This window comes from Dermochelys coriacea, chromosome 20 (genome assembly GCF_009764565.3).
Source record: "Dermochelys coriacea isolate rDerCor1 chromosome 20, rDerCor1.pri.v4, whole genome shotgun sequence".
Taxonomy (NCBI): domain Eukaryota; kingdom Metazoa; phylum Chordata; order Testudines; family Dermochelyidae; genus Dermochelys; species Dermochelys coriacea.
This window is the reverse complement of record NC_050087.2, coordinates 18776273-18790443: the sequence shown is the minus strand read 5'-3', so window position 1 is coordinate 18790443 and position 14171 is coordinate 18776273. Positions and strand designations below refer to the sequence as shown.

Here is a 14171-nt window from a genome sequence, read left to right as displayed (position 1 = left end):
GAGGTTTCTAACATGTGATCAATTTCGTGTAATGGCGGCACCGCGGAAGGCCCTGCTGCCGGAGGAGATTCTGGGGAAGCGCAGCCCACTTCCCCTCGCTGAGCAGAACCCTCTCCGCCCCGTGAGTGATGAAGTGTGTAGGGAAACCTCAGCACTCTCCATCCAGTCCCACCTACTCGTGCTAGGCCCTGCCAGAGTAACAACCGGCCCCAGCTTCCCAGACGGCCTCTCTCTCCCTTGAAGAGACAGAGGCAGATTGACCCTCTGAAGGCCACAGCACATTAGGGGATGCAGACCTCACAGTGAGGTCTCACCTGTGGACAGGAAGCACAATGCACTGTGCTTCTTGGAGACTCTGACAATGGCGCCTGCCAATCACTCCCAATCTCCAGCCTTCTGGGGACTCACCCATATAAACTCGCTGGCGAATGCTGTCCACCATTGAAAGACAGAGGAAGAGCATATCGGCCCCCTGGGCTACAGCAGCTGCCTGGGTATTTAACATGTGCACCAAGCCCCCTAAGTGTGCATCTTCCCCAACTCTAACCAAGCTAAGGGGTGTAAAAAGTGGCTGTCACCTTTGTATCCATCCCAGCTATTCCATACGCAAAACGTCCCTTTGATGGGGTGGTTCTCCGTGTGCTCAGTGTCGGGGCATGGCAAGGCGCAGCCCACTGTTTGCTTTTACTCTCAAACTCCAACTGGAACAAAGGCGACAGACTTGTCTGCAAGATATTCTTGCTCCAGGAGAAGGATCTGATGCAAATCCTTCACCTTGGCACTTGAGCCTTGACAACAGCTGCCTGTGCCCCAGCCAGGATTAGAACCTAGCTCCACTCCAGAGGCCTCTCAGAGGGAGGCCTTGTTTAATGGCTGGGGCACTGGGGAGAGCCAGGAGACCTGAGTTCAATTCCCAGCTCTACCTCTGACTTCCTGTGTGACGTTGGCATCCTCTCTCTGGGCCTTGAGTTTCTGTCTTGCCCCTTTAGACTTCCAGCTCTGCAGAGCAGGGATTATGTCAGGCGCAGCACAAGGGGACCCTGCTCTGGGGCTCTCTCTCACTCTGTGCTTGTACAGAGCCTAGCACAATGGGTCTCTAGATGCTGCTGCAAAGGGCAGGCCCAGCCTGAGCAGCTTAGATTTATGTCAGGGTACATGACTGGCAAATCCAGCTCCAGACCTTCACCAGGAATACAGGCTTGGGCCCTAGGTATCTTTGTACATCAGAGATTATTAATTTGTTTTGTACACAAGAATCTTTTTTAGTGTCCAGCACACAGGAGTCCTGGTCCTGTGTGGGGCTCCGAGGCGCTCCCGTAACACACCTAATAAACCGTGTTAGCGCCACTCTTACCTCATGTGCGTCCTCCTAATTGAGACAGGGGATGTCCGATTTGCAAGGTCAATGGGACTGGTGGGTGCTCAGCCCCTTTGCAAATCAGAACACCAGGGGCTCAAATTCACCATCACCCATTTCACTTCCAACTCGAGAGCAACGGCTTGTCCTATGGCTGTTTTATTAGGAATGTAATAACCCCGTGTAAGCTGCTGTAAGTGCTGAGAACTAGGGGATGTACAATGCAGGTCTGTAAAATGGGAGCAATAAGTCACCTCCTTTGTAGACTGATTGATGAGAAGACTTAATTATTTATTATCACAACAGTGCTCAGGGGTGCCAGGGCAGCAGCAGCCCCCCAGCCAAATAGTTTTACTGTTAAACCTGCAATTTGCAGCCTGTTCAATTTATTTATTTTTTTTACTGTACCATGAAGAAAGGACAGAAAGCACAGGAGACAGCAAAGGAAGCTGGTTTTATGCTGAGTCGGAGGACTTGTGGCACCTTAGAGACTAACAAATTTATTTGAGCATAAGCTTTCGTGAGCTGCAGCTCATTTCATCAGATGCATTCGGTGGAAAAAATTTTCCACCGAGTGCATCTGATGAAGTGAGCTGTAGCTCACGAAAGCTTATGCTCAAATAAATTTGTTAGTCTATAAGGTGCCACAAGTCCTCCTTTTCTTTTTTGCGAATACAGACTAACACGACTGCTACTCTGAGACCTGTTTTTATGCTGAGTGCAACTTTCCACTTCGAGTGCTCTGCTGTTGGCAGAAGGGCACCATCTGGTGCCTACAGGTTGTAACTACAGCTGGTTGTAAATTTTCCATCAAGAGTTTTATTTTGGGCTGGAAAATGTTGTTTTTTTGACAAAATGGACATTATCTTCCAAGATATATTTCCCAATATTTTTTGGGGGGCAGGGGTGTGCAGGTGAAATCATTTGGTTATACATGGAAAGTGTTTGTTTTTTGTTGGCTGAAAAACAACGATTTTTGGAGGAGTTTTCAATAACACCGCCAACATTTTTCAAAGACGGCTGTTGACAGAAATGAAGTTGTTCACAGGGAAATAATTTTCAGGCCTGCCGCAGCTGAACCAAACCATGTCTGATGGAGAGATATGCATCTGTCACCATCCCTCGCTGGAGACTTTCCCGGCCGCCAGAATGATCTGACCCAGAGCTTTCCCTGTGCAGGGAGTAGGAGAGTCACGTGCCACAGAGAGAGAATTCCTGGGGGAAACAGCACCAGGGTTTGGAGGGTGGGGGAAGAGACCTCAGAGTTGTGCAGGGAGGCTGGAACAATGTGTATAGCGGGGTGCTTAGAGCCATTGAGCCAAACTGCAAACCCTGCATATAATGAAAAGGAGTACTTGTGGCACCTTAGAGACTAACAAATTTATTTGAGCATAAGCTTTCATGAGCTACAGCTCACTTCATTGGATAAAGTGAGCTGTAGCTCACGAAAGCTTATGCTCAAATAAATTTGTTAGTCTCTAAGGTGCCACAAGTTCTCCTTTTCTTTTTGTGAATACAGACTAACACAGCTGCTACTCTGAAACATGCATATAATGGAAACCACGGCAAGCCAGGGGGTGTGGGAAAACCCCTAGTTCCAGCACCTATGGAGTTAACAAATCCACAGAAGCTAACAGAGCTGCAGATGTGGCCATTAACTCTGAATTTATAGAGGAGCATTAGAGGATTCACATCCGAGAGGGCCACTGCCCCAGCTAGTCTGGGATCACCCCCTCTCATATCAGTGGTCCATCTGTTCTGGCAGTGGCCATTGCTCATTGCGTCAGAGGAAAAGCCAACCCTCCCCTCTGCCAGTATAACTAGCTCTACGGTGGGAAAGAATTTCTCCCTAATCCCCACTATGATTCCTCTAACCCCATGATCAGAGCTTGCAGAGATGGCTATAAAGGCTATTAACTGGCACACCCCGTACCTAGCGACTGTGTCTGACTCCCTGAGGGCAGGGAATCACACATTGGATAAATCTGTGTCTGCTCTTATTGATCCTAAACTGGCTACTTCCCCTGTGATTGCATCAAACTTTGCCCTGTGCTCTCACTATTCCACCTGTTAAAAACAGGGAGGACTCAGCTGCCACTGCAGCCTCTTGTGGTTTTCAGCAGACACTGCACATTGGTTCCCTGTAACTTTCCAAGTGCACCCACATGTGACCCACAAGTCTGCGGATGTTACCGAGGTGCCCAACCCACGGAGGACGCGAGTCTGTTACAGCCAATTGATTGAAAAATGAAAACAGATGCAATTTGGGGGTGGGAGAGTGGGATGGATTTTGAAAATTTGGTTAGTTTTGAAAACTTCACAACCTGCTTTCATTATTTTCCAAAAAAAAATTTTTTGACCCAAAATTTTTGGTTTCAAATTTTTCCCATTTTCACCCGTTTCCCCTCTTTTTCTCGTTGGCATGGAGAGGGGGAGTAAAAACCCCAGAACATTTTGAAAACTCATTTTTAAAATTTGGTTTCAAGAAGGCAACTTTTCAACAACATCTTCGTTTGAAAACAGTTTTGATCAGCCCTAGGCTCAAGCTGTAAAGGTGCAGACTTTTAGCATCAGAAGTCCCTTCTGGGTCCTCCCAAGGATACTGACCCAACGGCTGAGAGAGACCCATGGAGGAGCAGACAGGAAATGGACACAAAGATAAAAGGAATATAAATTAAGAACAGAAGAGCAGGGGAAAGTAAAAAGATTAGTATGATGTTTACAGTGTCAAAGTGCTGGACCTTGGCTTGCATCTCTGTCACCACCAGGAGGCAGCGCTGGCTCTCTGCACTGACCTGCAGGTTCAGGCAGTGTGGCTGGGAGGTGGCTATGGTCTGGTCTCTGCTCACGGAGGTGCAGGCTTTTCACAGATGTAGTAGCACTCGTATGTGCAATGCACATCGTTCCACTCCCCATAGGTCCAGACGTGTGCACAGTCCTCGTTCTGTTCACTGTTGTTGGGCTCCCCCTCCTTCCAGTACCTAAACATACGGGGCTACAGTTGGAGTGGCAGGAACGGAGCGCAGGGGACAGAGCGGGGTCAAAGCAGGAGGTGGGCCTAAGCCACACACAATGGGGATTTGAAGCTGGAGTTTCCTGGAGTTAGGGGGACGGTTGGCTCAGAGATTGAAGTGTAGGCCCATTGCTGGTGAAAACCATCAGTCTTATACACCACAGAAAGTTGGACATCAACACTTTATGCGGCTTCCCATGACCTGATTTTACCCCCATGTGGCCCAGCCCCACGCCTTTGGGATCTCTCAACAGACACAGAGGCTGTTTCTGCAGAAGGAGGCCTGTGGCATTAAGGAAGAGGGAGAGTGGTAGCCAGCAGGGGTCAGCCCCACACTCACGTGAAACCGGTTGTGGAGTTGCTCCCATCGATCCATTTCCACTCCCCTTCTGCGTTCCGGTCTGAGAGGCCAATCCAGAAGCGCTGGTTGCGTGTCCTGTACATGATAAAATTCTATGGCCGGAAGGGGCGTGGGGGAAGAAGCACAGAGTTATCTCCTTTACCAGGATCAGTGCAATTTTACTCTTCATTTGCATCACAGCAGAAGTGTGGCTGGTGAAGCCATGTCTATTCGATGTGTAACACACCCCACAGGACTCTGCCACTACATGCATCCAGAGACCCATAACAGACCATGTACCACACAGGGTCAGGGTCTCAGTGACGTCCCCTTTGTGTGGCTGGCACAGAGAGCACAAAAGCCTAGGACTGCTAATGGAGTTGCTCTTTCAGCTCAAGTGGTTAAAGCCTGTGGTTTCAGTCACGTTCAATTCCCATTGGCCACCACAACAGAGAGTTGTTATATGTGTAGCGATGGGAACCCATAGGAGGGTGCTGCAGAGTTAGCTGGGGGAAGCGGCTAGTTTCCCGTGGGTGCTAAGAATGTGGGAATGACAGAGAGGCCCTGAGAGACGGCAAGCCATGAGAAAGGAGCTCAGGGGTTTTCCATCCAGACTCTCATCTTTACCTGCTTGGCATGGCTGTTAACGATGGCCAGGTACGAATGCTCCTCCTCACACAGCACCTTTGCCCTCTGCCAAGATGTGGCATGCAAGGAGAAGTAGTAACATTTTCCGCTGAAGTATTCCCATTCCCGGGCCTCAGGTCCGCACGGGAACACTGGAAAAGGGAGGGACCAGCTGAGTCAGAGATGCAGGTGGAAATGACAACACGACCCCAGCTCTGCAAGGACCTGACTTCCAAGGCAGTGGTTATCGCTGGAACTGTCCAGTCACAATACTACAGGGGTTTGCTTCTGTCTAACAAATAGACGAAAGCTGGGGCCCAGGCTCCAAAGCAACTAAATAGCTCAGAAGCTGGGATCCCCTGTGTGCAGGATGAAGTGAGCCAAAGAAAATCAGAAGAGGTAAAGCCCCAAAATTGCTGCTAGGGTACCTTACAACAAGGATCTCTGGTGTTAAGAGACTGAACAGATACCCTGCAACTAATGATCACAGCAGGGAGCAGCAGCTGTGGCCAGAAGGAGCGTGTCCGCAGGAGGGCAACCCAGGGAGATGGGCAGAGCAGAGGGCAGGGGAGGGAAGAGGAAATGGGAAGGAAGAGGCTCCTGCAGGGGTGGATAATGGGGAGGACACAGCAGAGGCAGCAGGAGTCAGCAGCTGGGGAGGAGCCGGGGGGAGGGGGCATAGGGCAGTGCCCTGTACTTACGTTTGAAATCGTTGCTGGAATTATTCCGTTTCAGCTCCTTGCGCATTTCATTAAATTGTGAAGAGAGCATTGAAACTAAAATCGGGGCGGGGGGGGAGGGAGAGAGAGAACACATGCCAGGTTATCTGACCCTGATGACACCCTGTTATGTCTGAGTGACATTGAGTCATCTTTGGGTTTCAACACCCTTTACCCAGCAAGCTCACCAGCACTAAGCACGTGCTAGAAATGCCTTCCAAAGAGGCTTATTTACTCCATGGGGAAAGCCAAAACCATGCCCTTATAGCCAATCACAGGGCAAGGTGATCTGGACACCTTAATGCACTAATTCTCCCAGGTTTACAACCTGGTTCAGCCTGGAATAAGAAGCAGGATTTAACAGGTTTGGTGGGAAACAAAAACACCTTGGGATACACAAAGGAAAAAACTGCCATTAGATAATCCCCAGTGGGCACCAGAAATTCCAGGCAGATTTGCAAAGGCTGCGGTGGGTGTTTCAAAGGGTTTGTTCCCCAGAGTAAGCGTTGGTGCACTAGGGTAGCTATGCTGTCATAGCGGTGCTGGCGTGAAAGGTGACTAGAGACTTGCACAACATCAGTGCAAAAATCCAAGACCAGAAAAGTCCCAACATGAAGCTCTGGGGATCCGCCTGGCCCTGGGGTTATGGCCATGTTCCACGGCTAGGATGTGGCTTCTTTTTGGGCTGGTGAGTGCTGACAGAGTAACCCTCTTGCTAGTACTCAGCATGCCAGCTATGTCTGGCAGAGCACCCCCAGCACCAGCAACAAGACCTCAGTGTGAGGCAGTGGAAGGGTTAAACAAGTTTAATTTATCTCCAACCCCCCCCCCCCCCGCCCCTGCAGCCCACCAGGCTTCCTTTGAGCAAGGCTTTAATTTACCTTATTGAAGATAATCAATAGAGCCCATTCTATAACAATGCTAGAGCGCCACACCTTCAAAGTCACTTCACCTGCCTCCCCTTGCCAGGTAGAGAACAACATACAATTCCACCCGCACTTTGCAGCTGGAGAGAAACGGAGACCCAGAGACGGCGAGGGCCCTGCTACCGAGGTGGACAGGCAGGGGACAGGGTGGCACTCAGGAGACAGGATTCTATTCCCCGCTCAACCTCTGGCCTGCTGGGAGAGCCTGGGCAGTTGCTTCCCCTCTCTGTACCCTGTGTCAGTTTCCCTTCCCACCCTGTGTCAGTTTAGACTGCAAGCTCTGCAAGACAGGGGCTGGCTCCCTGTGTCCCCGCAGCACCCAGCGCAGGGGGAATCTTGGGCGAGCTCTTTGCTCCTGATAAGACAAAGAAGAAGAAGGACTCAGTATCAGGGTTTGACCCCAGGGCTTCTGAGCACACGTCTCTCTGAGTTTCCCCAACTTCCTTCCTCATCAATGATGTGAAATGTTTCATCTTCCGAAGGCCCCACGCAAGGTACCTCTGGAGAGCGACACCACAAACAGGATGACAATCAGCAGGTAAGAAAGCGCCAGCAGCACGTAGACTGTGAGGGAGGATCTCAGCTTCTGCCGGAGGAAGTTCCTGTCTTTAGAACAGAAGAAAGATTGCGAAGGGTCACAGACTGACAGGTTTGGCAGCAGCTCTGGTGCTGCTTTGCAGGAAGGTCCCATTCATCGTTAAAAAAGGGTTAATAAATGATTAACCCTAAATTAGATGGTTAATTGCTTGATATAGAGGTCGATAGGGCATTTATAACTACAACTTACTGCTATCAGTTTTTTCTTCTTAGCCACACTGCAATAGTGTCTGGGAGCCCCGATCCTGGATCAGGACCCCAGTGTGCTGGGCACTGTATGTTATTTATTAGGTGTGTTATGGTGTCGCCTAGAAACCCCAGTCATGTATCAAGGCCCCATTGTGCTAGATGCTGTACAAACACAGAACAGAAAGAGCTTATAAGCTTCTAACCATTCACGGGATACACCTCTCATGACCGTAACATGCTTTTAATGGCTGGTAATAATCACGAACAAAGGAAGGGTTTAAGCTTCCATTCAGACTGTGACCAAGTATCCAGTGTTACAGTTTTATTTAGCACGTGCCCTCTAGAGGATTACTTTTTCCCCATCGTTAACTGATGTTTAACAAACATTCCAAATTCATCCTGGGGGATTAGGCCTGTGACTCAGCCTTTAGAGAGGGGCTGCACATTCTGGATGTCGTGCCCGGTTTAAGACAACTTAAGGGGGGCTCCGGTTCCAGACAATGCTGAGTGCCGAAACAACCCAGCCCCTCTGAGGCGTTTCGAGTCGGACCCTCGCAGTCCTTTCAGAAGATCAGGGCCCATGAGCCTTATTCAAAGCAGTTTTCAGAGTAGCAGCCGTGTTAGTCTGTATTCGCAAAAAGAAAAGGAGTACTTGTGGCACCTTAGAGACTAACAAATTTATTAGAGCATAAGCTTTCGTGAGCTACAGCTCACTTCATCGGATTCAAAGCAGTAACATCTCTATGAAAGGCCACTTCCTTCCCTCACCTGCCAACACACTATTTTCCTTTCATTGAAAAGCATAAAATACAGCTCCCAGCAGGGCTCGTCTCAAACAGCCCAGCACAATTAGCGCTAATTAGCCCGCCTGTCAGAACAGAGGCGCCCAAGACTGAATTGGCCAGAGACGCTCATCTCCCTTCTCGCAGGTCAGGGTGAGGAAAGATTTCTCTGTGGCATCTGTTCAGCAGCAGCAGACAGAGCAGACTCCTAAGAATGGCCACACTGAGTCAGACCAAAGGTCCACCTAGCCCAGTGTCCTGTCTTCCGATGGCGGCCAGTGCCAGATGCTTCAGAAGGAGTGAACAGAACAGGGCAATTATCAAGTGATCCATCCCATCGTCCAGTCCCAGCAACCTGGCAGTCAGAGGTTTAGGGACACCCAGAAAACTGGGGGTGTCCCCAGCCATCTTGCCTAATAGCCACTGATGGACCTATCCTCCATGAACTTATCTAGCTCTTTTTTAACCCAGTTATATATTTGGCCTTCACAACACCCCGTGACAATGAATTCCACAGGTGACTGTGTGTTCTGTGAAGAAGTACTTCCTTACGTTTGTTTTAAACCTGCTGCCTATTCATTGCATAGGGTGAGCCCTGGTTCTTGTGTTACATGAAGGGGTAAATGACACTTTCTCATTTTCTCCACACCCATCGTGGCTGGCTAGACCTCGATCATATCCCCCCCCCCCCCCATTAGTCGTCTCTTTTCTAAGATGAACAGTCCCATTCTTTTTCATCTGTTTTCAGACGGAAGCTGTTCCATCCTCCTCTTCATTTTTGTTGCTCTTCTCTGTACTTTTTACAATTCTAATATATCCTTTTTGGGATGGGGCAACCAGACTGCACGCCGTATTCCAGGTCTGGTCATACTATGGATTTATGGAGAGGCATTATGATATTTTCTGCCTTATTATCTCTCCCTTCGCTAATGGTTCCTAACATCCTGTTGCCTTTTTTGACGGCTGCTATACATTGAGCAGATGTTTTCAGAGAACTCCCCACAGTGACTCCAAGATCTCATTCCTGAATAGAAAGAGCTAATTTAGACCTCATCATTTTGTATGGATAGTTGGGATTCTGTTCTGCAATGTGCATTACTTTGCACTTATCAACACTGAATTTCATCTGTCATTTTCTTGTCCAGTCAGCCAGTTTTGTGAGATCCCTTTGTCTCTCTTCCCAGTCAGTTTTTGACCTATCTATCTTGAGTAATTTTGTATCCTCTGCAAACTTTGCCACCTCACTGTTTACTTCCTTTTCCAGAGCATTTATGAATATGTTCCACAGCCCCGGCCCCAGTACAGATCCCTGGGGGACCCCGTTATTTACTGCTCTCCACTTTGAAAATTGACCGTTTATTCCTACCTTTTGTTTCCTATCTTTTAACCAGCTACCGATCCATGAGAGGACCTTCCCTCTTATCCCATGACTGCCCACTCATCTGGTCCCGAGACCCGTTTCTGTCTTTCCTCCCATTCCTGAGCTATTGGATGGAAGGGAAGGAAGAGGGCTTACCTCTAAAAATGCGCAGCTCATCTTGAAGCCTTTCTTTGTCCATGCTGTAAATGATGACTGGGAGGCAGAGGTGGCTTTAAATGGCCTTAGAACATGGCAAAGTGAAACCCTGCTCACTGAAATATCTAGAATAGAGAATTCACAATTCCACTAGGAATGTTAAAACCAGAGGTTAATGTATAACCTGCAGTGCTCACACCATGTTCCAGGCAACTTGTCCTCTAGCCCTGGCTGTTTGGATTGCTTCCATTTCAAACGTGGTCCTGATAACTCCTCTGCTCAAACAGATTAAAAAAGGTCTCGGTTGGCCAACCAGCTCATTCTTTTTATTCAAAACTCTCTTAGTCAATTTTAAGTTGTGCAAGAGCAAAAATACAAGAGGCCTGATTCCTGAAGCTGCTCCCCTCATGCAGGTAAGAAAAAACCCAGCTTGATCACAAAAGCAACAACTCAGGACCTTCTTTCTGGAAGAAAATCACAGCACTCTTGAATTTGGAAAGCAGTTACTAAGCACTCGCAGAGTTGTTCCACACAGAACCGGCGGTGTCCCAGTGGACATGTTTACACAAGAAGATAAAATGGATCCCATGCTGATCATTGTCCTTCAGATATATGTATTATGGAGCTATCGTCTTACTTTGTAATTAAAGCATTTTCAGTTCTAGGTACCCAATTCCCCTGCTCTTTGTGCAGTCCTTTAATTTGGTGCAACATGCAGTCAGATCAGAACAGTAGTGTCTTGCACTCCCTTTGCACGGTATAAATGCCTGCACAAAGGGGCAGGATAAAGGAGGATCAAGTCCTAAGTGCTCTTTCAACTCCTTTTCCAACTCTCAAAAAAGCTTCAATTTGAGCACCAAATCTCACGTGCTTAGTAAGCGTCTCATGGTAATTTGTAACGTTTGAAGTCACTCAACATTTTTGAATGATGGAACTTGGAAAAACAAGTTGCTTTTCACTGTGAGATCTCAACTGTCACTTGTCTCTTGACTCCAAGACATCTTGTTGCAAAGATATTGGGTTTATTTTACACTCGGTGTCCAGTACAAACGCACATGGGCCTCAGCTCATCTTTCAGGAGTAATTTTTAAAAAAATATTTACTGATATAAGTAAGCACAAATGGCAGTTAGGTGCCTAAATGCCTTTCAAAGGCAATAGGAGTTATTTGTCTACCTACCACTTGTGCCTTTAATAATCTTGCCCCTTGAGAAATCTTGGGAGGTTTGTTTGAATTCTTCCATTTTTTTCTGTGCTGTATCTCACTATAAAATGTAACTGCTTCCAGCTACGTCACAATTCATCTAGTGAATGTTTTATATTCATTTAAAGTTGCTGTCCAAATGCAATTATTGATATAATGCTCATTAACATATGGCTATATTTGTGCAATTTATTATTAGCCATTATTCGTACTGTGGTAGCACCCAAAGATCCTGTCTCAAATAGGAACCTTTCTATGCCAGGTGACGTACAGACACACACAGTAACAGACAGTCCTTGCCCTCATAGCTTATGTTCTAAACAGACAAGGCACACAATGGGTGGGAGGGGAAACAGAGGCACAGAGAAGGAGAACTTACTTTCCCAAAGTCATATGATGCTCAAATAGACTAAACAGTGGTATCTACAGTCTCGGCAAGTTGCCAGCACAGCTCTAGGACTCCTGCGATACCCAGACTCCATACATTAATGCAGCTGAACAGTCTGATAGTTAGTACATGAAACGTAGAATTGCTGTTCCCTTGCCATTCCATGCTTAGTACGTGCATGTTCCGCAGGTGCTCTGGGATAGAAAACAATCTCAGTTCAGAAACTGGCAAGTTGGGACTTACAAATATTAAATTACTCTGTTTAGGACATGGTGCTGGCAGATTGCAAACATCCCAGTGCTAACAACGGTAGAGAACATTTCGATTCCAGCAGGGGGGCTGGAACAATGTTTTATAGTGAGGGTGCTGAGAGACACTGAACCAAACTGTAAACCCTGTATGTAATGAAAACCACTTCAAGCCAGGGGGTGTGGCAGCACCCCTATTTCCAGCACTTACAGATTCCAGAGTCCCAGCCTGGCCCCATCAAACTGTGTTAAGAGCTGGACTGACTGATTTTGCTGTGTTCTTGATTTTCATTTTTGCCAATTTGTTTTCATGTCTGTAGTTAAAAAAGGACCAGATCCCCAGTGGCTGATGCTATGGAAGGTAACATAGTTCCTTGCAGCCTTTACTGTAGCTTAAACCTTTGCGTTTGTGATAAACATGTAACAATAGGTGTGACACTTCCCAGGGGGAAGGCTCCTTGCTACCACCTCTGCTTAGCATGAGGAAGCCTTGTCTGTGCTAGCTCGGAGTAAGCTCCACAAACCCTCCCGGCCATGGAGGCACTCCCCTCTAGGCCTACACAGGCCCTGCTCTCTCTCCAGTTTAGCGATAGAGACACTCTAACCCGTGTGTGTCACTCTGGAACGACCAGCCCCTGGTCCACTGGACACCTGCAGAATTCACAGATCCCATACTACCTAAGACGTGCTACACACCAGCTTACCCATTTCCCTTCAGATCACACTCTGCTTAACATTCAGCACAGACATATGTTAATAGGGACAACAGGTAAAAGTTTATTAAATAAAGAGCAGAGATTTCAATGATTGCAAGCAGAGGTATTAAAAACAAATGGTGACAAGTAACATAAAATGATAACACACATTCTAGAACCTAGAAGACTTAGCTAGTTACTATCCTGTCTTCTAGGATTGCGCACTGGCATTTTTCAGCCAGTAGGCTCTAATCCCTTTTCACTTAACAAGCCACACACTCAGCTTGGCTACTCAGTGAATAATACCTTGTGTCTCCTTGCGGTCTCCGGATATACCAGACTAACTCTTCGCTGTGTTCCCTCTTGTAGATTTTGTGATTTCCTGTAGACTTTGAAATTTTGATTAGCTGGTAGCTCCATATGCAAATAGACTTATATTGTAAGATATGCAATATGCTATGACCACTTAGGGAGATAAATGTCTACTATCCTGCCTGACCAGAACTTATCGCCTTCTAATAACCGGTCTTAACTTACATACCCGAAGAACCCACATTTCAGTATAAATACATAACTTTGTATATAATATGCTTACATACATTTCACCAAAAAGAAAAGGAGTACTTGTGGCACCTTAGAGACTAACAAATTTATTAGAGCATAAGCTTTCGTGAGCTACAGCTCACTTCATCGGATGCATTTGGTGGAAAAAACAGAGGAGAGATTTATATACACACACACAGAGAACATGAAACAATGGGTTTATCATACACACTGTAAGGAGAAAGAAAAGGAGTACTTGTGGCACCTTAGAGACTAACAAATTTATTAGAGCATAAGCTTTCGTGAGCTACAGCTCACTTCATCGGATGCATTTGGTGGAAAAAACAGAGGAGAGATTTATATACACACACACAGAGAAGTGATCACTTAAGATAAGCCATCACCAACAGCAGGGGGGGGAAGGAGGAAAACCTTTCATGGTGACAAGCAGGTAGGCTAATTCCAGCAGTTAACAAGAATATCAGAGGAACAGTGGGGGGTGGGGTGGGGGGGAGAAATACCATGGGGAAATAGTTTTACTTTGTGTAATGACTCATCCATTCCCAGTCTCTATTCAAGCCTAAGTTAATTGTATCCAGTTTGCAAATTAATTCCAATTCAGCAGTCTCTCGTTGGAGTCTGTTTTTGAAGCTTTTTTGTTGAAGTATAGCCACTCTTAGGTCTGTGATCGAGTGACCAGAGAGATTGAAGTGTTCTCCAACTGGTTTTTGAATGTTATAATTCTTGACGTCTGATTTGTGTCCATTCATTCTTTTACGTAGAGACTGTCCAGTTTGGCCAATGTACATGGCAGAGGGGCATTGCTGGCACATGATGGCATATATCACATTGGTAGATGCGCAGGTGAAGGAGCCTCTGATAGTGTGGCTGATGTGATTAGGCCCTATGATGGTATCCCCTGAATAGATATGTGGACAGAGTTGGCAACGGGCTTTGTTGCAAGGATAGGTTCCTGGGTTAGTGGTTCTGTTGTGTGGTGTGTGGTTGCTGGTGAGTATTTGCTTCAG

The 14171-nt window shown here is 47.1% G+C and overlaps 1 protein-coding gene across 1 annotated transcript; it reads right to left on the bottom strand.

Moving 5' to 3' along the window:
- Positions 1 to 1966: 1966 nt before the first annotated feature.
- LOC119845700 (hepatic lectin-like) lies at positions 1967 to 13310 on the bottom strand. The gene is made up of 9 exons (XM_038378309.2): positions 12907 to 13310; positions 11649 to 11851; positions 10067 to 10191; positions 7481 to 7588; positions 6039 to 6113; positions 5338 to 5489; positions 4711 to 4823; positions 2902 to 4338; positions 1967 to 2689 (listed from the first exon to the last, which is right to left on the bottom strand). The coding sequence occupies exons 3-8, from the start codon at positions 10107 to 10109 to the stop codon at positions 4203 to 4205; spliced, it is 627 nt and encodes a 208-aa protein (XP_038234237.1). The 5' UTR covers positions 10110 to 10191; positions 11649 to 11851; positions 12907 to 13310; the 3' UTR covers positions 1967 to 2689; positions 2902 to 4202.
- Positions 13311 to 14171: the final 861 nt, after the last annotated feature.

Excerpts from the sequence above, each read along its gene's own strand:
- LOC119845700 (XM_038378309.2), bottom strand. The coding sequence starts at position 10,109 with ATGGACAAAGAAAGGCTTCAAGATGAGCTGCGCATTTTTAGAG. Across the intron at positions 6,114-7,480 it reads TGTGGTGTCGCTCTCCAGAG|TTTCAATGCTCTCTTCACAA; the intron begins GTACCTTGCGTG and ends CCCCGATTTTAG. Across the intron at positions 5,490-6,038 it reads TTCCAGCAACGATTTCAAAC|TGTTCCCGTGCGGACCTGAG; the intron begins GTAAGTACAGGG and ends TCCCTTTTCCAG.